The 25,646-nt window shown below is 36.4% G+C and overlaps 2 protein-coding genes across 3 annotated transcripts; both read right to left on the bottom strand.

The window, feature by feature from the left end:
* Window positions 1-778: 778 nt before the first annotated feature.
* LOC136229143 (very-long-chain 3-oxoacyl-CoA reductase-like protein At1g24470) lies at window positions 779-4,773 on the bottom strand. The gene is made up of 3 exons (XM_066017725.1): window positions 4,105-4,773; window positions 1,748-1,817; window positions 779-1,208 (listed from the first exon to the last, which is right to left on the bottom strand). The coding sequence occupies exons 1-3, from the start codon at window positions 4,707-4,709 to the stop codon at window positions 969-971; spliced, it is 915 nt and encodes a 304-aa protein (XP_065873797.1). The 5' UTR covers window positions 4,710-4,773; the 3' UTR covers window positions 779-968.
* A 14,071-nt stretch (window positions 4,774-18,844) lies between these two features.
* LOC136229142 (regulator of G-protein signaling 1) lies at window positions 18,845-25,211 on the bottom strand. 2 transcript variants are annotated; one of them, XM_066017723.1, is made up of 11 exons: window positions 24,936-25,209; window positions 23,950-24,070; window positions 23,770-23,833; window positions 23,563-23,647; window positions 23,128-23,201; window positions 22,778-22,969; window positions 22,299-22,387; window positions 21,930-22,171; window positions 21,614-21,738; window positions 20,305-20,426; window positions 18,845-19,990 (listed from the first exon to the last, which is right to left on the bottom strand). In XM_066017723.1, the coding sequence occupies exons 1-11, from the start codon at window positions 25,010-25,012 to the stop codon at window positions 19,769-19,771; spliced, it is 1,413 nt and encodes a 470-aa protein (XP_065873795.1). In that variant the 5' UTR covers window positions 25,013-25,209; the 3' UTR covers window positions 18,845-19,768. The 2 variants fall into 2 exon arrangements, with proteins under 2 accessions (XP_065873795.1, XP_065873796.1); XM_066017724.1 differs by having other exon boundaries at window positions 19,853-19,990; window positions 20,305-20,442; window positions 24,936-25,211.
* Between the last annotated feature and the right edge of the window lie 435 nt (window positions 25,212-25,646).

Genomic DNA, 25,646 nt, shown 5'->3' with positions numbered 1-25,646 from the left:
GTTCAAATCTCCCTCTCTTCACTTTTTATCTCATTTTAATTTTTTCCCTTAAACCTCATTTTCCTTTAAAAATATCAATATTAAATATCATTTTTAATCATTATTAACCTCATTCTCCTTTATTATTTTTAATTATATTTTTTAGTTACAAAATTCATTACCGAGAAAATAATTTGATGAATAATTTCTCCAATTGACCAAACTTGTCAACGTTAGGGATAAAATTGCTCTTGGCTCCCAATATTAAGGGTAAAATTGCACCATTTTATACGTTAGAGGTAAAATTATTCTTAGGTGTAAATATTAGAGTATTTTTGCACCTTATCCTTACTTCATATTGAATCTCAGTTGTTTTGTATCTTAATTTTTCCAATTATGATCAAATTTACCCTTATATTATCAAAAATTTGAAAATTTCGATTTGACTACTATGAATCAAAGCCTTAAGTCGTTATTAAAAAAAAAAAATCTTCATGCAATTGAGCCCCTCCGGACCTTGAGCTCTGGCTCCGCCACTGACCACTAGGGTAGACTTAGTGCAATCGGTAGTCATTGTTCATGGCAACAACATCATCAACCCATTCCAGAGATACGATAACCAATAACATTAAAAAAAATCATCATATTATCTAATCTAATTATTAGAGTAATCATGAGCCATTATATCTTTTTCGTTTTCTATTTTAGATACTATAAGACATACAATTTTCAGTTATTTTAGTTATTTATTTCTCTTTCTTAACTGACATACGTTACTACTCGCATGTGTATATGTATCTTGAATTAGAATTTCAAATTCAATGCGATAATTAGAATTTTCCAAATACATTCATTTACATTAATTTCTTATGACTGCTTCTCTCAAAGTTATTGCTATGAATACAACTATTTCACAGGGACATATCTTGGGTAGGAGGGGTTTGAGTACCCACGGTTTGTCGAAAAACGTTAAAAGAACTACAAAGAGACTATGTACTGAGCTTACGAGAGATACCAATAGAAAGACGCCAAGAATCAAGAAAAGAGGGAGGAACGAGGCTGGCAAAAAACCATTGAAGTGAGTGAGGCCAATAAGGAGTGCATCTTTCTTCATATCCTATGTGATATATCGCAGCTTTTGCATACTCTATCGCCGATGGTACAAACATTGATGTTTTTTCTATCCTTGCTACTCTCGATGTCATCTTTGTTGCCACGTATAATGGCACCTGCATTTGTATATTATTCACGATTAATTATCGATTATATACTTTTAATAATAGGCAATCTATTAACGAAGATTTATATACTTCGATTAATTTTACCTATGTATATTTGCAAGGGAACTAAATTGATTTCATGAAATATTTTCTAATTAAGTTCTCTAAATTAATCTAAAACTAATTACAATGATATATCGATTAACAAATATACAATCAAAAAATGTAAGGTACTAAAGTAGACTTAGGTTTTTACAAAAGTATTAATATGGGCTCCATATATAAAATAACACCAATATAATCTTAACGTTTGAAAAAGAGTACCAATTTAGACATCAATAACGAAATGTGACACATCATCATATTACTCTGTTAAGTTTTACTTTCTCTCTCTGCATATAATTGACATAACTTAACAGAATAATATGAATGACGTGTCACGTTCTATTATTGAGACTTAAATTGGTAATATTTTTTAAACGTTAAACCTATATTGACGTCTTATCTCAGCAAAAAAATAAAATAAAAGAATAAATATATAAAAGTACCTGGCATTGCACATCAATTCCATAGCTTTTGTATTCAACGTACAAACATCTTGACAATTGATCAATATATCTGCATAAAGAAACGATACAATATATTTTTTCATTTTTTTAAATTTCACGTTTAATAATATGCTAACATATTTGTGATCTATTACTAATTAGTGATAAAATGATACACATGTAAAGTGCAGATGACAAGATTCATGCCGAGAAGACAATTTGATGAATAATTTCTCCAATTGACCAAACTTGTCAATGTTAGGTGTAAAATTATTCTTGACTACCAATAGTAAAGGTAAAATTACACTGTTTTAGACGTTAATAGTAAAATTGTTATTTAGTGTAAATGTTGAAGGTATTTTTCTACCTTATTCCTTTATTTGTTTTTACTATATAATATAACAATGAAAATTTATATATTTTGAAGGGTTAGGCTATGTTTACTTTGTCAAAAACAAAGTAAGTCTTATTTTGTTTTTCCATCATTGGATGGTGATAAACTTTGACAAAGTAAGCTCATCCAACGGTAGAAAAAACAAAGTAAAAAACAAAGTAAACATAAAAGACACCTATTTTAAAATGCAGTATTGCAAAATGTAGTATTGCATAAAGGTCTATTCACACAAATCAGGAAAATTAAATAAGTTTCATAAATGCTAGCATTAAATGTTAAAAATGCTTGGCCATGCGAATAGTAATGATTTTTTTTTTTTTTTTTTGAAATAAGGAATTCAATTTCCCAAAGAGCTTGAATTCAAATTAATGCTTATAAATTCTCATCTCTGCATGCGAGTTCAAAATATAAATTCCATCATTTAAAAAAAAAAAAAAAAACTCATATAAGATTTTCAATTACGTGCAGAAAATTAGAAAAAAAAAAAATCACTTCTAAAACACAACAGAAAAAATATAATCTGATGTCAGCAACTGATTTCATTTTAATTTATTTTAGTCCAAAATCGTGTAACACTTAAATTAGGGATTACAAGTAACGATATATTTATAGAATTCCTAGATAGTCATAGCTTGCATTAAGCTCCTACCTCTTTTTCATCACACGATTTCCATTTTCTCTAATTAAAAATCAGCTGAACCAGCTAAGAATAACAATAATATTATGGGGTGTCGGTTTCAGATTTTCAGAAGAGCGTTTAGTATTTCATTTCAAACCGCATAAAGACCATGTTTGGCAAATAGCTCTTAGCCGATAGCTGATTACTTTTTTGACCAACTGATTTGATTAGCTGACTGCGTAAACTTGTTTGGTAAAACTTAACTGATTGCTAGTAGCTGTTTGGGTAAATAACAAATAAAGATATTGATAAAATATTTATTTGAGGGTTAAAAGGTAATAATTAGGGGTAAAAATTGCATTCAAAATACATGAGCCCTGTTTGGTAAAGAGCGTTTTGGGATAAAAAGAGCGGTTTTGACCAACTTTAGAGGTTTGACCACTGAAACCACTGATTGGAGTGTTTGGTGGAGAGAGGTTTGGGATGAAAACGCTAATTTAGAAAAAGCTCTTAAAATGAGCTTTTTCAATTAGCGTTTTGCAATATTAAAATTAATGGACTTCTTTAACCCTAATAGATAGACTCCATCTTCTCCTGCGCCAAAATTAATGCCCTTATTCGTCTTTTTTGCACAAACCGCTATTATCAATCAGCTAATTTTTACCAAACAGGTCTACACAAACAGCTAGTCAAATCAGCTAATGTAATCAGCTAACAGCTAACAGCTAATTCCCAAACAGGGCCATAGAGCAATAAGCTAATTGAAAAGGCTAATTCCTAAAATGAGCTTTTTCAAAATTAGTTTTTTTAGACCTAATAAACCCTTTCAAACTTTTATTCACCAAACACCACTATTAGAGGTTTGACCAGTCAAAACCTCTAAAGTTTCTCAAACCTTTAATTTTACTCCAAAAAGTTTTTCACCAAACAGGGCCAAAATGTAGCATTTGGTTAGATTTATAGAATCGCAACATTTAACATTTTCTCTAACAACTGCAGGATTTTGAAGCTTTTATGAACGACTTTTTGTAGTTATTTTTTATTAACAAAATTATCTTTCTTATTTCCACAAAATATGTTTCTTCTTTAATATTATTTCTATTTCTGTAACACCATTATCGAAAAAACAAGTTTTTCTTGCGTTCATTAAATTTTTTATTTTTATTTAACTTATTTTTATTAATTTATTTAATAAATTTTTTATTTAATAATTTATTTGTTGATTAATTTAAATTACTCTAAATTTCATTAATCCGTTAAATCGGGTTTAAGCCGAACCCGACCCATGAACATGTTAATTTTGTGATTTAGAAGAGAAGATAGAAGTTGAGAAAAGATGCTTACGCTTTTGTAGCAGCATAGACAGTAAAGAGAGGATGAGAAGGTACAACAATGGCAGAACCTGAACCAATATTAACAATAGCACCTCTTTTCCTCCGAATCATCCCATCCAAAACCGCTCTCGTAACCCTCGTCGTTCCTTCCAAATTAACCCTAACAATCTCCATCCAAGCTTCCTCATCAATTTCATGGAAGAAACTAGCTTGAGGATAAGTAATTCCAGCATTATTTATCAACACCCCCAAATCCAACCCTTCCACACCTTCCTTTATCCTCCTCTCAATCTCAATCCCATCTCCTGATGAGAAATCACAAATCAATGTCCTGATTTCAGAATTTGGGGATTCTGATTCGATTTCGTTTTTGACATTGGTGAGTTTGGTAGAGTTTCTGCCTAGTAAGACTAGGTTGAGGCCTTGTTTGGCTAATTGATGTGCGAATGCTTTGCCGATTCCGTCGGTAGCTCCGGTGATCAGAGCCCAAGAACCGTAGGTTTGGTTGAGGTTTTTCGGCGGCCGGAGGAATGTTTTGAATAGCCAGTTGAGGAGAGTGAAGGAGGAGGTGAGGAAGGAGAGGAAACCGAGAAATGAGATTGAGAGGAAGATCATGATTTTTGTTTGTTTGGGTAGAAAAAAAGTATAGGTTTGGATTTTAATGAGAGGTTTTATGAGAATGCATGTGAGTTTTAAAAGACGTCTAGTTTAATGCATGCTGATCTTATTAATATTTTTTGTAGGAGTAGTTGGTCATCCATATAAATGTTCTACTAGTATTTGTGAAAAAATTAAGAGTGTTTGGTTGCTCTTTTCATGCTCCTGTTTGTATTTTCATTTCAAAAGGAAGAATTTTAGATGTTTGGTTAGTGACATTTTGTTTGCCATTTACATCTGGAAAAGCAGTAGTAGGTGTTTGGTTAGTGACCTTCTGTTTACCTCTTACATCTGAATAGCAGCCTTTTACAAAAGCAGAGAATATCTGCTTTTTGGAAAAACAGTTTTTTCTAACCGCAAAACGTAACAGCAACAACAAACAGCAACAGGAAGCCGTTGTTGAAACATCTTTCCACATAATTTTGATTTGACAAAATTATTTAAGAGTAATTAAAAAATATTCTAAACACACTAAGTTTAAATGCTTTGATTTATTCTACTAATGTGTTTGTTCAATGTTGAGTTAAATTGTTTATAAGACACAAAGATTAAAAGGCCCAAAGCCCAATACGGAAGTCAAAGCCCAAGTCAAACAGTTTAAGGCAACTCGGCCTGCGTATATCAAAACGCTGTCGTTATGTACAAAACGCAGCTCAACGGAAGAAGGATCTAGAAGACCTTCGTGGAACAACTTCGGGACGAAGCTGCTGAGTTGATTCGACAAAGAGTACAAGACAGCAGCTGAGCAAGAACAACTTCCAGACAAAGTGTTTCCACTTTGGGTAAAGTTCAGAAGACACAGAATGCTGTCTAGTTGACCTTACCATAAATGGAGAGACATTCTGCCGAGCTGACCAAAAGCTGACCGAGGATAGAAGATACTCAAATCTGATTGGCCGAGAGCTCTGAGCAAGACTGGGTGACAACGACAGGAAGCCGTTTCCCTCCAACGGTTATTTCGAAATTCGAAATGACCGATGCCTCAGACGTCTCTATAAATAGAGCCCTTCAGTTGCTTCATTCCATACAGAACTTGATCAAGTCATTACGCTGACCAAAATTCTACTCAAAGTTCTACAAGAAAAAGCAAAGCAATCTTACACCAAATTTCATATCTTTTGTGTAAAAGTCTAGAGTGATTATTCAATCATCTAAGGTGTCTTAGCAATCGTTGTTTAGGACAAACACTTATCATTTCTAGAGATTAGAAAGGAGAGGCTGAGTACTCGGTTATAGTACTCAGCGAGAGATTAGGATTGAGTAGAGGTATAGAGGAAGGTACTCTTGTTATACTCAGTTTCTAAGATTGTAAAAGGTATGATGCTCTACCGTTAAAGAGCTCAGTAGAGAATTCAAAATCTCGGAACGTGTTCCGGGGACAGGACGTAGGCTTGGAGGCCGAACCTGGATAAATCTGCTGAGTAACATATTTCTAACCTTAAACTCGTTGATATATTTATTGCTTGCTTAAACAAAAACTGACCAAGTAAAGAGGTCAAGCTGAGTTGTGCGCATTGAATATCTGAGCTCAGGAATAGACTCTAAGTGCTATCTCCTGACTCAAGCAAAGAAACTGACCTAGTCATCAGTTGACTAAGCCAGTATCTTGCTATTCACTCAGTGCCGCTGTTAAAACCTTTTTTCTCACGAAAAAGAAGTCTGCCCTAACAAAATTTTTTAAATAGTTCCTAACCCCCCCATTGGAACTATACTTGTAACGTGATAAGGGACCAACAAGTGGTATCAGAGCTTAAAAGCTCACTGTAAAAGGTTTAACCACCTTGAGCTGATCCCCACTATGGGCGAAAACAGCACTCGGTTTCTCCCAGGAAACCAAACAACTTAGATCTTACCTGAGGGACTATCCATTACTCGGCCTCCCCTATTCTTCGGGTCTAACTATACCTTCTGGAAGAATAGGATGAAAAATTTCATTCAGGCTACAAATATGAGTGCCTGGCTATCCATAGTCCAAGGTCCATTTGTACATGTCGAAGTTGTGGCTGGCCAAACAGTTGTTAAAGCTGAGGCCAAATGGACAGAGGATGATCTCAAGAAGCTACAAAATCATGCTTTGGCTATAAACATGCTTCACTGTGCGCTCGATGCTGCAGAATATAATAAAATCTCAGGTTGTGAGTCGGCGCAAGAGATCTGGAAGAAGCTGGAGGTCACCTACGAAGGAACCAATAAAGTAAAGGAGTCCAAGGTGAACCAGCAGATGAGACTGTATGAGCTGTTTGAAATGAACAATGATGAGGGAATATCTGACATGAATGCAAGGTTTACAAACATCATCAATGAGCTCAAGAGACTTGGGAAGATCTTCACTGAGGAAGAACAAGTCAAGAAGATACTCAGGAGTCTTCCTAAAGACTGGCAAGCAAAGAAGACCGCTGTTGAGGAAGCTCAGGACTTAACCACCTACAAATATGACGAACTCATCGGCTCGCTGCTGACCCATGAGATATCAATGAAAAACTTCGAGGTGAAGGAAAAGTCTGAGGACAAGAAGCAGAAGTCCCTTGTCATGAAAGCTGACTCCACTGATGGAAGCTCAACAGATGATGAGGAGATGGCTATGTTCACCAGGAAGATGAAAAGGCTGTTCAAAAAGAATGACAAATATTCTAAGAAGCCTTACAGAAAGTTTGATAAGTATAAAGCTGAGTCCAGCGACAGCAAATACAAGAAGGACAACTCAAAGCCCATTACATGCTTTGAATGTCATCAAACTGGCCATATTAAGTCAAGCTGCCCCACGCTGAGGAAAGAAAAGAAGAACGGCAAAAAGGTAATGGTGGCAACATGGAGCGACATTGATGAGTCTTCATCATCAAAAGCTGATGCCACTGAGTCAACAAAGATCTGTTTTATGGCTGACGAACTTGCTGAGCCGTGCATTTCTGAGCATGCTGACCCCTCCATTGCATCTGACGATGAGGAGCAATCAAATGAGGTAATATCACTTCCCCAGCTCAGAAACGAAATGGGTAATGCCCTGAGTGACCTCTATACACTTGTCAAAAAGTGTAATAAGAAAATTAGAGCACTCAGCAGGCGTTGTGACGAGGTTGAAGAGGTCAAGCTAAGTGACCTCAGATTCCTTCTTCAGGACAACTCAACTTTGCATGATAACATGGAGATCATACATAAGTCTGTCTCTGAAGTCCAATCAGATTCAAAGAAACTGAGAAAGGACGTCACAAATATCCAGAACCAACTAAAGGTTCAAAACAAAAGAAATATTCCTCTGAATGCTCAGTACCGAAGTACTGGTCAACAGAGATGGAATCCCCAGCGGAATGTCCAGTGTGACTTCTGTGGGAAGAAAGGACACACCACAAAGGTGTGTTGGCACGCTCAGCACTGGGGTGCTAACCAGTCAGTGAGAAATCCTAAACGGAAAGTCAGCTGTGACTTCTGTGGAAAGAATGGCCATACTGTCCAAGTATGTCGCCATAAAATAAAATATGATGCTTTACCTGTTGAACCTAACAAGCAAGGACCCAAAAAGAATTGGGTACCTAAAAGTAACTAGTTACAATGCAGGTAAGCCTGAGGTGTGCTGAGAAGTCAAAGATGTGGTATATTGACAGCGCATGCTCGAGGCACATGACTGGTGATGAAACTCAGTTCATCACGTTTGAGCGTAAACGAGGAGGAAGCGTAAGTTTTGGAGACAACAAAAAGGGTAAGATAGTAGGGTTAGGAACCATCGGAGGTAATCCTACTATTGAGTCAGTCTCCCTAGTCAGCGGACTCAAATATAACTTACTCAGCGTAGCTCAGCTATGTGACAATGAGAGAAAAGTTATATTTGATGCTACTGGATGTAAAATATACGAGGGAAAAACAAATGAGTTAATTTTAACTGCCCCTCGGATTGATAATGTCTTTATGCTAGACTTAGAGAAAAAGTTTTCAAAAACTGTATGCTTAGTTTCAAAGGAAGAAAATTCCTGGCTATGGCACAGGAGACTTGGTCATGTAAGCATGGACCTCCTGGCCAAATTAGCAAGAAAGCAATTGGTTGAGGGACTGCCTGAACTTAGATTTGAAAAAGATCAATTATGCCACGCTTGCCAAGCTGGAAAACAAACCAAACAATCTTTTCATAGCAAAAACATTGTCTCAACTAAGCGTCCGTTAGAATTACTACACTTGGATCTCTTCGGTCCAGTCCAGCCGCTGAGTCTGGGTGGAAGAAGATTTTTCTTGGTCATTGTAGATGACTTCTCTCGGTACACTTGGGTCATCTTGCTGAGTAGCAAGGATGAGACCTTTGAGACATTTTCAAATTTGGTTAGAAAACTTGAAAATGACAAAGACCTAAAATTGGCTCACATCCGAAGTGATAATGGTGGAGAATTCAAAAACCAACAGTTTGTTGAATTCTGTGAAGCCAGCGGCATTGACCATAATTTTTCTGCTCCTAGGACGCCTCAACAAAATGGGGTTGTTGAAAGGAAGAACAGAACCTTGGTTGAAATAGCCAGGACAATGCTGAGTGGGCATAGGCTTCCAAAGTACTTTTGGGGAGAAGCTGTTAACACAACGTGCTATATTCTTAATAGGGCTCTTGTTAGACCTATACTAAAGAAAACCCCCTACGAGCTTTGAAAAGGACGAAAGTCCAACATTGGATACTTTCGTGCCTTTGGCTGTAAATGTTTTATTTTAAACACCAAAGATATCCTAGCTAAATTTGACTCAAAAGCTGGTGAAGCTATTTTTTTAGGCTACTCAACAAACAGCAAAGCATACAGAGTTTTCAATAAACGAACTCAAGTTTTAGAAGAGTCAGTACATGTTGAGTTCGACGAAACTAACCCTGCAGGAAGATATCTGCCGCTGACCGAGGATGATCCACACTCAGCACCCGCTGATCAAGATACAGCCGCTGAGTCATTCCCTCAAGGGCTGACCAAAGGTAAAAGTGAACCTCAAATTGTTTTCACTGACCAGTCTACACCTGCAGAAATTGTTGAAACACAGACAGCACAAGACATCAATCTACCCAAGGAGATAAGGATTCCAAGAGGGCACTCGGAGAGTGCAATCCTTGATGCCGCTGAGAATACCCCGATGACAAGAAACCAACTCAGGAGGTACCTCAGCAATGTAGCCTTCGTCTCAGTTCAGGAACCTAAGAACTTCGCTGATGCTGAGGAAGATGAATTCTGGATGAGCGCAATGCAAGAGGAACTTCACCAATTCAGAAGAAACGATGTATGGGAGCTAGTGCCACATCCAAGGAGTCAAAAGACCATTGGAACAAGATGGGTCTTCCGCAACAAGCTGGATGAGCAAGGAAACGTAGTCAGGAACAAAGCAAGGCTTGTAGCTCAGGGCTACAGTCAACAAGAAGGTATTGACTACGGTGAGAACTTTGCCCCAGTGGCAAGGCTAGAGGCTATTAGGATTTTATGCGCTTATGCAAGCTATATGAACTTTAAACTGTTTCAAATGGATGTTAAGAGTGCATTCCTTAATGGAGTTATAAACGAGGAAGTTTATGTTAACCAACCTCCAGGGTTTAAGGATCCTAAATTCCCAAACCACGTTTATAAACTCAAAAAGGCTCTGTACGGCCTCAAGCAAGCACCACGTGCTTGGTATGAGAGGCTGACCAGTTTCCTGCTGACTAGAAACTATGTCAGAGGCAAAGCTGATACAACCTTATTCATTAAGAGAAAGGGTAAAGATACCCTGCTGGCTCAAATATATGTGGATGATATTATTTTCGGTGCTACTAATGAGTCAATGTGCAAGGAATTTAGCAAGCAAATGCAGACTGGGTTTGAAATATCGATGATGGGAGAACTCGACTTCTTCCTTGGACTTCAAATCAAACAAGGGAAAAATGGCATCTTCATCAGTCAAGCTAAATATGCCAAGGAGATATTGAAGAAATATGATCTTGAAAATTGCAAGCCAATATCCACTCCTATGGGCACTGACATTGTCCTCTGCGCTGACAAGAATGGTAAGTCGGTAGACAGCAAATTGTATCGAGGTATGATAGGCTCTCTACTTTACTTAACAGCAAGTAGACCGGGCATTCAGTTCTCAGTATGCTACTGTGCTAGATATCAATCTAACCCTAAGGAATCTCATTACATAGCTGTAAAAAGAATCCTTAGATATTTGCAAAGCTCAGTGAACGCAGGTTTATGGTATCCCAACACGCATGGCTTTACACTCGTTGGATACACTGACGCTGACTATGGTCGAGACAAGCTAGAATGAAAAAGCACATCTGGAGGATGTCATTTCTTAGGAAGCTGTCTTGTATCCTGGTTCAGCAAGAAGCAGGCGTCAGTAGCCTTGTCTACCACTGAAGCTGAGTACATTGCTGCTGGTCACTGTGTTGCTCAAGTCCTATGGATTAAGCAACAACTTGAAGACTATGGTGTTCAAACAAAGACAATTGAGGTCAAATGCGACAACAAAAGTGCAATTGATCTATCAAAGAACCCAATTCAACACAGCAGAATGAAGCATGTCAACATAAGACATCACTTCATTAGAGACCATGTACTCAAGGGTGAGATAAAGCTGACCTACGTCCCAACGGATGAGCAGCTTGCGGATATCTTCACAAAGCCACTGGCTCATGAACAGTTCAGCATACTGAGAGAAGCCATTGGTATGTTTAATCCTCTTCAGTAAATTCCTGTTCTAAATGTAAATTTATGCTGAGTGAATTACTACGCTGAATGATTTATGCAAATGCATGCTGAGTGATTGTTATACTGAGTAAATGTGCACACCGAGTAGTAATCTCAAACTGAGAAATCATCCTTTTATATACTACTGACCACTCAGAATATAAAACGCTTATATTCTAAACGCTGAGTGTTAGATCCGTTGCATTAAATGCAAAAGCACGCGAATAGCCACCTAGGATGATGTATGCGTCGAATGTGTCATAAAAGCCATGATCTTTATCGGTTGACAATCCCAAGGCAAAACTGACACATGGATTCAATAAGATCCACTCTTCACCGCTATAAATAATGGGTAAATCCCCATTTTTTATTTTCTTTACACTTACCGAATTCTCTGGCAAAGCACTCTCTCTCTCTAAAAACTCTCAAAGCTTCCCAATCTTTTTCTGAAACTATGACTAAGGTTTCCGTTAACATCTCCGGTGTCGGCCACCCCAAGACCAGTTCCGATGAACCTTCCAGGCAAGCTACTTTGCCTGAAACTACAAAGGTCACTACGCCGAGCAAAGGCAAAGCTGGCCAAGCCACCTCATCTAAGGGAAAGCCGACCAAGGTCAGAACCTACACCAAAGTTTTCGCAGACGTTAGAGAATGCAAGATAGACTTCTCTAGATGGGTCTCAGAAGCCTTCGTAAAAATTGAGCAACCCTTCTGTGAATGGATATCGAAGAATGGCTGGACCAAGCTGTTCTCCATTAGAGATCACACCTACCCTGACCTAGTAAGGGAGTTCTACCACAACCTCCGAGTTGCCAATGACAACCAGGACTATCTGGTAACTGTGGTAAAGGAAAAGACCATTTTTATAAACCCTACCTATCTTGCTAACTTGCTGAAGTTAAAGAATGAGGGAACAAAACTGAGGCGGTCTGGGGATCATGAAGGAACTGGGTACAATACCACCTTCTGCAAGCCCGCTGGTCACTCTGGAGAAATCTCCAGCACCTCAATGGGTCAGCACCAAAAGATGGCCCACTATCTGCTGACCTACTTCATTTATCCCAAGATCAACTGCACCACCTCAGCAACGAATTTTGAGCAATGCTTCATATGGTATATGCTGACATACAAGCCGATCAATATGCCAGTATTCTTGATTGCTGGTTTCTTAAGGAGCACTGGAACTCTCAGGCTGGGTTCGCTCATCACCAGAATCCTCTTAGATCATCAAATTGATCTATCTGAGGAAACTAAGGCTAGAGGATCTGAGATAACCGCTACTTCGCTGAGGGCTTTAAAGTACAATCAGCCAATTAAGAAAGGGAAAATTACTGATGAGGCTGATGAGGAGACAACTGTCCCAAAGAAGGGCAAAAGGACAAAGGCTCCAGCTGCCCGAAAGAGGAAAGCTGTTGGGACTCCTTCAAAGAAAGCTGAGCCTCAGGCCAAGAAGCCTAAGTCAGCTGCTGAACAAGGTCAGGAGAGACCTAAGTCAGCTGAGAAGAGAAGCAGGCAAGATGAGCCTGAAATAGAGGAAAGAACAGATGCTGATGAGCAACCTCAAAAGAAACAGAAGTCTTCTACGCTGACCCCTATTGATGCTATCCCTACTAACATCGTTGTTCCTGGTGATTCTCACTACACACAGTGTCAAGGAACAGAAGCTGAACATCAAGAAGATGATGTGCAACTGGATGATCAGTTCATTGCACAAGTTGAGGAAGAGTTAGATGGCAATGATGAAGAAGATGATGAACAAGGAGAAGAACACAGTGATGATACTGACTCCGAGGAGACAGCTAGTGAGGTTGAAGCTGAGCCAACCAATACTGAGTTGGCTGCTGGAGAAGAACAAGAAGCTGTCCAGCTTACTGCTGATCAAGAAGAAACTTCCCCCTCTCACTCAGGAGAGTCTATCCAAGCTGACACTCCTCCTCGCAGAAGAAGATTAGTTAAGGCAAGTGAGAAGTCTGTCATTGACCTTCCTGTTCAAAAACCAACTGTCCCTGACCTCGTTATCCAGAAGTCGACCAAAGACCCTTCTACACTCAAGCTGAAATTTTTCAGAAGACAAACATCTTCTACTCCATCGGCTTCTCTTGAAAATCAAGCCTGTGTTTCTTCACCAAAGGAACACGCCGACTTGAATGCTTCCGCTAACTCTACAAGCCAAATGGAGCAAATTCCCGTCAATGCTGTTACTACAAGCATTGTGCTGACTCAGGACATTCCTGCTCCAGTCAGCATAGACAACATTCGAATTACTTCTTCTCCAATCAACACTTCTGCCGATCAATCAGCTCTACCCGAGACTCAAGTGCAGATTGAAAGCACACTTCCAGTCACTGACCATGTTATTCCTCTGACTCCTCTTCCAACCGGTCATACTGAGGAAACTAGGCAAGTTAATGAAGGCTCTCTCAGCTACTTACATGCCATCGAGTCTGGTAAAAGAATCATCGACTCGGTGCAAACATTAATTAAAGACCTTCATCAAACCACTCCACCTGCTGCTGGGTCTTCTACTGTTGAGACAACTCAGCTCTCCCACGTAACTCAGCTTCTCAATGAAGTTAAGGGATTCAAGGATTTGCTGAGTGTCATAGTCTCCATTCAAGCACAGCAACCTAAGCAGGATTCCATCACAAAGCTGGTTGAGCTCCAGCTGACCATAGTTCAACACCTCAACACTCTTCAAGGTCAAGTTCAGACCTTGTCAGCTGCGAACACGCGATATGCAACTTCTGATGAAGTCAAAATGCTCTTTGCTCAGCTTCACACTGAGCAAATCAAGACCAACGAGCAAATGGTCTCCTATTCTCAATGCTTAGTGGAGCAAATTGGAGAGGCTGTTCGATTACTGAACTTGAACAAACAAGAGATGGACACTGATGCCATGAAGCAAAATGAGATATTATCTGTCACCAAACAAACCTTCAACCATGTACGTCACAGCAATATTCAGCGTCAATACTACGACTCAGCCTTACTAAAGACATTTCATCAAGTCGTTGCTGGTCTGTCAGATGCACTTACCTGGATAGGTAAAACTCAAGCTTTCATAGTAAGCATGATCAGCGCTGCTGAACTCAATATACCCACAGAGGTCTCAGATGATGGAATTGCTATCTTTGACGGCGTCAATGAAAGTGTCGATAGACTTAAGGGGCTGTCCACAGAACTGAGCAGAGCCATCTTAACCGACGCCTTTAGGATTCCTCCTCCCGATGCTGACAAAACGGGGGAGAAAGAACAAGCTAGAACACAGCATGAGCTTAGTCAGTCTAAGCAAAAGAAAAAGAAATAGATGTAGGCTAGCTCAGTATATGCTATATATGTAGTCTCTATGTTTTTTCTTTTGTCTTTTATTGTATACGCTGACTACCTCTATTAATATCAATACTTGCATCTTTTTATCCAAAACCTGAGTTATGAGTTATTATATACGATGCTGAGTATTAAGTTATTATGTATCTTCAATTACATCAACTATGTTTAATGCTTATAAAACTTATTGATCGTACCCAATGCTGATAACATGTTTGACATTGACTTGTATATTTATAAAACATTGTCTTATAAGACTCATTGAACAACAAATTACTCAGCGCCCTCTGAATGTTAAAACTTCCGCTTAAACACTGAGTAAAATAGAATATGTTTCATGAGCTGACCTATATTTGAAAACTGACCTTATACTTACTCGACTAAACCTTTAAATGTTTAGAGTAAAACTAAGTCAGTAGCTCAACCCTGACGGGGGAGTTTGCTAAGTTATATTAGGTCAACTATCATGGGGGAGCTCAATACTGAGTTCTTCGCTGAATAGTTTTGCCAACATCAAAATGGGGGAGTTTGTTGAAACACATTTCCACATAATTTTGATTTGACAAAATTGTTTAAGAGTAATTAAAAAATATTCTAAACACACTAAGTTTAAATGCTTTGATTTATTCTACTAATGTGTTTGTTCAATGTTGAGTTAAATTGTTTATAAGACACAAAGATTAAAAGGCCCAAAGCCCAATACGGAAGTCAAAGCCCAAGTCAAACAGTTTAAGGCAACTCGGCCTGCGTATATCAAAACGCTGTCGTTATGTACAAAACGCAGCTCAGCAGAAGAAGGATTAAGAAGACCTTCGTGGAACAACTTCGGGACGAAGCTGCTGAGTTGATTCGACAAAGAGTACAAGACAGCAGCTGAGCAAGAACAACTTCCAGACAAAGTGTTTCCACTTTGGGTAAAGTTCAGAAGACACAGAATGCTGTCTAGTTGACCTTACCATAAATGGAGAGACATTCTGCCGAGCTGACCAAAAGCTGACCGAGGACAGAAGATACTCAAATCTGATTGGCCGAGAGCTCTGAGCAAGACTGGGTGACAACGATAGGAAGCCGTTTCCCTCCAACGGTTATTTCGAAATTCAAAATGACCGATGCCTCAGACGTCTCTATAAATAGAGCCCTTCAGTTGCTTCATTCCATACAGAACTTGATCAAGCCATTACGCTGACCAAAATTCTACTCAAAGTTCTGTAAGAAAAAGCAAAGCAATCTTACACCAAATTTCATATCTTTTGTGTAAAAGTCTAGAGTGATTATTCAATCATCTAAAGTGTCTTAGCAATCGTTGTTTATGACAAACACTTATCATTTCTAGAGATTAGAAAGGAGAGGCTGAGTACTCGGTTATAGTACTCAGCGAGAGATTAGGATTGAGTAGAGGTATATATGAAGGTACTCTTGTTATACTCAGTTTCTAAGATTGTAAAAGGTTTGATGCTCTACCGTTAAAGAGCTCAGTAGAGAATTCGAAATCTCGGAACGTGTTCCGGGGACAGGACGTAGGCTTGGAGGCCGAACCTGGATAAATCTGCTGAGTAACATATTTCTAACCTTAAACTCCTTTATATATTTATTGCTTGCTTAAACAAAAACTGACCAAGTAAAGAGGTCAAGCTGAGTTGTGCGCATTGAATATCTGAGCTCAGGAATAGACTCTAAGTGCTATCTCCTGACTCAAGCAAAGAAACTGACCTAGTCACCAGTTGACTAAGCCAGTATCTTGCTATTCACTCAGCGCCGCTGTTAAAACCTTTTTTCTCACGAAAAAGAAGTCTGCCCTAACAAAATTTTTTAAATAGTTCCTAACCCCCCCTTGGAACTATACTTGTAACGTTATAAGGGACCAACAGCCGTAACAGCAACAGCAAACAGTAAGTAAAATAAACGGGCTGTGTTTTTATTTCCATTATTTGGAATTGTTTTTTTTTTTTTTTTGTCCGTGAGATAAAAAAATTATTTGTTAAATTTGGAAACAGATTTTGTTTGTGGAAAATTTAACTAACATTTATTATCTATCAATAAAAAATAAAAAAGAACCGACAAACGGATTTTAATATCTTGATAAACTAACATTTTTAGAAGAAATTTGATAAACTACGAGTAAGGTTTATTTAAGTGCGAAAAAATCTAGAGTTACTTTTTGTTAAATTTCATATTATTTTTTGGATAAATAATTATAAGGTACTTGTATTTTCACTTAACTTACTATTAGATTCATCATATTATTATAAGATTCTTAAATTTTATTTTAATCAACTATTTAGTCATTTTATTTAATTTTATATATAAAAATACAAAACATACAAATAAAATAACTTATCTTCTAATTTTCAAATTTAATCAAAATAGTTTTAATGAAGTTTGTGTCGTATATATACACCAAAATTCTTATACTTGTGTATATTAATTATAAAAATAATATGTTTCTTATTCTCACAAAAAAAATCACTTTTTATAATTTTATATAGTTCTACTCCTATTTTCATAATTTTTACAATATTTATCATTCATGAATAAGTTCTACACTACTATATTAAAATTTATAATTATATGAAAATTAATAAACAATTTACTAATATTGGAGAGATTATTATTACGAAGAAAAAAATAAATATAAAATAGAAAAAATTGATATTTTATTACTAAAACATATAGTAAAGGGTAATTTTAGTATTTTAACCTTTATTTAGTCTAATTTCAGTATTCACTCAAATATAAGGACTAAAGAGTTGACAAAAATAAAAACCGAGAGACTATATAATCATTTTTAAAAACACAAAGACTAACTAGTGTATTACGTAAAAACATAGAAATCTTATAACTATTTACCCTTATGTTTTTTAGTGAACATAAAAAATCAGGAGAGAAACTATTAATTTAAAAGGAAATTATGTTAAAAAATCACGTATTAAGAACAATTTGAAATTTGGGCAAATTATTAGAAGCATCCGATTCTCCATGTCAAATAGAGAACCTCCCATACATATTTTGACACATGTAACACGAACCCACATATATTATAAGAGGTCCCACTATTTTAATTATTACGTGGGGTCACACTACATGTGTCCAAATGTGAATTGGAGATCCTACGAGTGACATGAAAGACCGGATGTTTAATATAAGAACTCTGAAATTTGAGATACACTCATTTATAGCTATAATTAATTAAAATATAATATAAGCAATATAATAAATAAATAAATAATTTCAGTTAAAACTCATGTGGTATCACATTTATATTGGTATATGTGGATTTTTTGTTTTTACAAAGTTCGTATCCTTAGTCATTTTGGGTTGACTTTGCTAAATTTGGCCAATAACGATCTCAAAATAAAAAAAGTTCAAGAATTAAATAATATTTTAAAACAACTTTAGTTTTTTAGTTTTTAAGTTTGAGGTCATTTAGGTATTGCATTTGTGGAGTGAGAAATTTAATGAAAAATTGATAAGTTTGAGGTCAAATTGTTTAGTTCACCAACATCAAATTGACAATTTCAACCTAAAAGTTATTGGTTTTACAATCCGTGAAAACCTCATTTCTCTTTTTTCAATAAAAAAAATCACATATACCCATCTACAAATTGGGAAAAAAAACATATTAGTTAGCTAATAATTGTGATAGATCACTTTCAACTGCATATTTAATGTTAGAGATTAATATAAATTTTTTTTATTGGATTTTAACTTATTAACTTAAACTTTAGTTCATTTAAACTGTGGCCAAATGCATATTTTGCTTTTTTCACAACTATGGTCAAACTAAGTTAAAAATACAGCGTAATACACCCCTAGCCCTATCCTTATATATGGTACAAAAGAAAAAAAAAAAGTCAATTGCCATTTAAAATGTTTACCGTACCTCTTTAGTTTGTGTAAAATTACCCTTAAAATCTAGGTGATCGGAGAAATTTTAGAAAATTCAAAATGTATATATTTAAACAAGTTCATAAAGATTAATAAAACTTTTTCAAAGTACAAACAATAATCGACTTTTTAAACAAATAGAGGGTGAAAATTAATAAGCCTAAAAACATTAGTGTACCTGACTTTGCAATCAATGGCAATGCTGTCTTCCAACACTTATAACTGTGCCACACTTTATAAACATGATGTAAGTTTTTCCCAAAACAATATTGTTATGTAAATTGGTAAATACAATATGATTATTGTCTGTACAGCTTTAAGACTAGAGGTGGCTACACTGACTACTGACTCCTTAACATGGTTCTCTTCTGTATGATTATTGAACATGTACTGATTTTTGTCACTTCAGACAGATGCACTTCTCCTTTCTTTCTCTTCTCACTTATTTTTCCAAGCATTTAAACATCCCATGGGCGATCACACATTATGCATCAATCCAATACCCACGTGAAGGATCAATTTAGGGGGTAAATTATATACGTGGTGTACAACATTTGTCCTAATTCACACTTTGGTGTGCCACTTTTAATTTTGCACACAAGCGTGTACAACAATTTGGTGGCCCCCCACTAAAGTGTACAGCCAGTAATTGTGACCGGTCAACACGAAGTCAACGTGCCACATCAGCAAATTTACCTCTTTAAAAGTAAAAAGTTGACTGGTCAACTTGACACATCAGCAATTTTGACTTTTTTGGATGTCAAATTGATTACGTGGTACATTGACTTCGTGTTGACTAACTATACACTTTAATTAAAGGTCACCAAAATGTTATACAGTTTTGTGTGCAAAATTAAGATTATACACCAAAGTATGAAAAATGACAAAAGTTGTACAACACCGTATGCAATTACCCATCAATTTGACCCTTCAACTTTGCTCGCCGGACCTATTTGTTCAAAAATGAACTAGTATATCGAGTAGTTATTTGATCTTCAAACTCGGTATTTTTGGTCAAGTTAGTTCAAAATGACACGAATGACATGTCAAAAAAACCCATGAATCATATGCATAACATGTGCCACTATTTGACTAATTTGACCAAAAAAACCAAGAAGATACTCAAATTGGTCACAATTCTTGGATAGTTTCCATATCATGATTATCAGAAGCAGAGACCTTCAAAGGATATTCTTGATGGAAAGGATCATCAGCAGCACCATGTACTGAACTCAATCTAGGTGAGAAGTTCCAAGCTGTCATCTGTTCAAGGTCATGCCCGTTGGATCTCATACTTGCTTCTTCTTTGAATTTGATGAAATACATTGATGACCAGTAATCTTTTGCTAAATTCTTCAGGGGGTAAAAGTAAAAAAACATTTAACTTCAGTGTGTACTGATACGGTAACTTACATCTATAGTTACTACTACTAACATTACGGTCCCAAACTTCATTTCGTGACATAAAAATATTTGAACTTTACACTGAACAAGTTTGATCAATATCAGCATAAACTATAGTCAAATACCTATTTTAAGGTCATCATTTCAAGGACGTTTTATGTCACGAAATGAAGTTTAAAGGTCATAATGTTAGTAGCACTATAGTTAAGGGGTCATAGATGTATTTTAGCCACTACTAATAGACAAAAGGTACAGCAACCTACCGTTTTCATTAGCTGCAGCAACTCATTTATTGCCTTATTGAAGAGATGAGGGTGCGACAGGTTTGATGTAGTTAGTATTTCTTGTCTGGTTCTGTATGATATATTTACCTCCATTGTTCCACCTGTCACATAAAATCCCTAAAGAATTATCATTAACTCATAATGTTTAAAGATTTTATGTCAAAAAAAATGAAGTTTAGGAGTCATAATCTCAGCCACTACTAACACTTGTTTCGGAAAAGAGCTCTGCCAACAGTGGTGTTGGTCTGTGATCTAGGCTTATTAGAATCTTAGGATGAAATAATTTCATCCTAAGGTGGGATTCTAATAAGTCTAGATGTAATGGTGACTGACCAAACTGACCATGTGAACACCACTGGCTCGGCGAAATAATGACATAGCATCCCATTCAGCTTTCATTAACACCGGATTATTGATGGGTAAATTACACCCATGTCCACTGAACGTTACCCATTTTAACATTATGGCCACTGAACTTCAATTTTTAACGGTGTGGCCACTGAACTTTACACTTTTTAACATCGGTGGCCACTCAATTTTAACTAACTCCTCAAAATGACCGTTAACGACCTCAAAATGAAAATATTCAAGAATTAAAGTTGTTCGGAATGACATTTACCATGAAACCACATTTTTTATTTTCCAAAATCACATTTTTTGGAGCTTTCTCTCTCTAAAAATTTACTTTATCTCTCCTACCCAAACAACACCTAAATGACCTCAAAATGAAAATTTTCAAGAATTAAAGTTCCTTATAATCTCATTAAATCTCCGAATTTTTTATTTTGAGGCGTCAATGGTCGTTTTGAGGTGTTGAGTGGCCACCGGTATTAAAAAGTGTAAAATTCGATGGCCATATTGTTATGAATTGAAGTTCAATGGCCACAATGTTAAAATGGCCACAAGTTTATTGATTATTTTAGCATGAAATAAATTTTTTGTGATTGTAGTGAACCATTCTTACAAGGGATAAGGGTCAAGTTTGCCTCAAAGGTTATTAGGGAAGTTCAATTCTCCCCACATCATACAAAACAGTTCAATTTTGCTCCCATGATAGAAATTCTAGCTCAATTTTATCCTTTCCAAAGGTATTATGTTGCTAATTTTCGTTGGCATCTACTTAGAACAGGGTAAAATTGAACTAGATTGATCTAAAGTTCCTACGTAAGGGGAAAATTAGGTTGTTTTGTATGACAAGAGAAAAATTGAATGTTCTCCAGTAACCTTCTTTCAAGTTTAATGAAGGTACATTTAATAAGTAAGATTAGACCTTATAAACATCACAAACCTGCAACTATATATTTCTCAATGATATGCCGTGTCATGTAGATTCTTCTTACTGTGTCTTCTAGAGGAATTTTGCTACGTTCATGCACTTCGTTATAGAAATGAACACTCTCACCGGCCAAACAACTGCAGTCAAGATGGTTTTGAAAGGATTATACTTCACCCTTCAATGATGCATTCATTTTACTGATTTATTTCTAAATTTGTATGAAGTTTCACAAACACCCATATATGGACAAAGTATTCAAACTTTGAAATTCCGGGAATTTCAATATCTATTCAAGTTAAATGAGTACAAATTTGAATTAGCAAGAAACCTGTCTGCGAATGCCATGAAAGAGTGACGGAATCTTTTATTCAGAAGAAGCTTATCCAGTGGTTCATTAGGATCTATAACTGGAGCTGGATGATCTCTTTGCATTAACATTCCGCTCTCTGGTATACCCAGAGCCTGACCCATTGATTCAAATTCTAGAGGTTCCCTTTTCCTCAAGCTGATTTGTGAAAGCAACGGTTGTGAGCTTGATATAGAGAAGAATGCTAACACAAGAATACTTGCCTGCAAAGCAGGCTCTGAAAAACGTTAGTGATATCCACAAGCTGAAGTCCGAAGACTTAAATCAGATTAGCTAATGACACCAAATCAGTTAGTGAACATTCTTAAGGTTATTAGACCGTAAACATACCGTGAGTAAAAGCAAAAATCTAGATGCAACTTGAAGCCATGAGATATTATCGTGAACTTCATTCAAAATATAGGCAACAACCCATACTCCTGCAAGTTGAGAAAAGCAGAAAGTTAGCAGGTGAAAGCCAAGAGGCGCAGATGAGTACCATTCATCTGCCCCTACATAAAAGAAAAACAAAAGCAACTCTCCTCAATCAGCAGCCAAAATGGCTAAGCACAGAAAATAGATTTGATTTCTAAGAGCAGCGTTGAAAATATAATATTATGATTAAGCCTATAGGGGCGGCCCGGTACACTACGCGTCCTCGCTAAGCGAGGGTCTGGGGAGGGGTCCCACCACATGGGTGTATTGGGGGCAAGTCTTCCCCTGCCAATTTTCATTCAATTAGATGATTGATTGATCAGGCTAAGAGGCCTTACTCAAGCATAAAAGAAGTCTACTACAGGGCCTTGTAAAAATATAAGTCAACAAAGTACCAATAGATAATGCTGAGACAAGTATCCCCTGCCACAGGTCTTTGAGCTCATCAAACCTGAACTCTATATGACGTATTGCCCCTGCGAATCCAACTAAAGAAGCAATATAGATTGTGTGAAGGCTCACAACTGGAATGATCCAATAAGTCCCCATGTGGCAACGAGGATTCAGTGGCTTCTTCGAATGGATAACTACATATTATGAGGTAATCCTTGTCAGAAACTAGCAATGACAATGAAGAGAAGGTGACATGTTGAAAGAAATTCATATGGAAAAGTACTGGTCTGCTAGTGGTAAGTAATGTGATAAATTAGACAAGTAAAATGGTTCATGTTCATGGGATTCTTACGTGCAGCACCAACAATCCATGGCAAGATAATTAATGGAAGAAAAATATAGGATTTAATTGGTGGTAACCGCCTCCTGTATTATCAATATCAAATAGTTAGAGCAAAAAGTTTGAAGGAATAAAAAAGAACAAAAAATACTAGTCCAATGGATTTTATTTGCCAAGTGCATCAATAGACAAAGATTTGAAGGTGTCACATGTAAACAACAAAGCATTAAGTGTTTATTGGCGGCAACACATTAGCTTTCAAGGTTTTATAATATACGTAGGTAAATGTTAACAAGACAGTTGCCCTTTCGTGATTACAATGCCAATTACAATGGTGGCCCAGCTAAACACAGTTAAATCAGTGCTTGGTATTATTGTTTACACTCAGTAGCATGTTCTCACAAACTCTACTTTTCATTTTAATTTCTATAATGAGTAGCTACTCACTTGACAAATATGTAATACAGCTGGAATGCTTGTGTTATACGAGAGCTAAGCAGCAAACCGAAACCCAGTGGACCTTCAAACCATACTGGAAGAACATTTTCACCCGAAAAAAATATCAATATTCTTCTAAGAAATAAAAACATAGTAAAATTGAATGATAGCCATTAACTCAAATGGTCTAAACAACACTGAAGAGAAGAGGATAACCTGCCCAGATATAGCATGATTGCCACCAATGTCTCTTTCTGAAATCCAGAAGATTGACAGACATCTGTACACAAGAAGAAGAGGAAAACATGAGTTCAATACAATAATGAAATGCTGAAAATGAACTTTCAGTGAAGCTGCTGAAGGATAATTAGGTGGACATGAATATCTGCAGTTTACCACTAACGATAGCAAAAGGTTGAAGCTGGCAAAAATTTGAATTACAGGAATCCAGAACCCACTACCATTAATTCGTGGAACCTTGTGGATCAAAAAGGGATAAATTGTCCATGAAAGAAGCCTGAAAAAATGGCACACTTAGTCAAAAGGAATGCAAGTTATCTTCATAGTGCACAATTTTGCTCATAGACTATGAAGTACAAAAAATCCAAATAAGAGAATCTATATTGGGATAAATACTTAGTTAGAGAGAGAAAGAGAGCTGTTTGATGTATAATATTATAGCATTCATGATTTTAAAGTTTCTTCTGCAACCCCTAGACTTGATATGCTATAGCTCCAAATCATCCCAATTTAATCCACGTTCAAGCTTGTTAGTACCTAATTTGAGCTTCCAGAAAGCATTACCACCATCTACATGCAACCCCTAGACTTGATATGCATTACCACCATCTTTATTACTCTTTGAAATGCCAGTTCTAAAATCCAATCTCAAGTTACCTAAAGAATGCCCCCTCTCTCTCTGTCTCCACCAAGGGGTTTTCATATATCTAAGGACCTCTTATATGAAAGAAACATCAAAAAGCTAATAATTCTTCTACATGTTCATTTAGCTTAATCTGTAATAAGGCACAGTGAAGAACTCATACTATCAATAAAAAAAAAAACAAAAGAACTTATAATTTGAACAAACTAGCAACTAAAATAACCCTCCAGTTCATTAAGGCATATCATCAAACAGGTAATCATCATAAAAAGAAACACATAATCGTTTCAAACCAAACAGAAGAAAGAACATAATCTAAATATTCTTGGTAAAAGAGCATAATTAAAGTAGGCTTTATCTAGGTCAAATCAATACATGCCCAAACACACAGAAGGAGGCAGACAGCTATAATTGCGTTATAATTCAGGTAAATCAAAAGCAGGAAAGAAGAAGAGTGAAGTTGAAATTGAAAATAGTGATAATAAAAGGTTAAACGCACACAATAAAGGAGAGAGTGGCCAAGGAAATAGCTATGTAATCGGAGGGACAGCCTCCTTCCACTGCGCAGCTAGCCATTCTTCTGCATTTACTGCTCTCTAAGTAATGAATGATATGATATGATTTGATTAAGCATGTCAATCTGATCTAAATCCAGCCTAGAGATTGGCGAGTCGCCAAGTTTTTTTTGAAGCAAAAGGGAAAAGTCTTTGCCTTTGGATATGTGAATGCTATGCGAGTTCATTGTCGTCTTTTTTTGACTGAAACCGAACTTAGTTGGAATTTTAGGCAAAATCAAGACAATATGTCTTTCTTTCACAAATACTAGTAATTATCTAGGGCTTGATTTTTTTATTTATTAATCGGTTAAATCAGTTCCAGCCTAGTAGATACTTTAATTTAATTCTCTCTCAATTAATTATTGCACTTTCGAAATCGACTTAAAGTTATATTAAATTAACCGATTCATGGATCAAATTGGATTAAACAAAATGTATTTTTTTGTATAAAAATATTCAATCCGCTGTTAATTTAGACGGATTCAGTTCGAACTTAAAAATCAAATCTCAATTTTTTTTATCCACACTTCACATATTAATTGCAGCTAGACTCGTGAATAAATCTAAACTTAAATCAACCTTAATTGATATTATCTAGATTGCAATAATGTAAGTAAGACAATTTACTTTAACAACCTGCTTAGGTTCATTTA

The sequence above is a fragment of the Euphorbia lathyris genome, chromosome 5, assembly GCF_963576675.1.
Source record: "Euphorbia lathyris chromosome 5, ddEupLath1.1, whole genome shotgun sequence".
Classification (NCBI taxonomy): domain Eukaryota; kingdom Viridiplantae; phylum Streptophyta; class Magnoliopsida; order Malpighiales; family Euphorbiaceae; genus Euphorbia; species Euphorbia lathyris.
The sequence above is the reverse complement of the archived record's forward strand: the minus strand, read 5'-3'. Positions and strand labels throughout refer to the sequence as shown.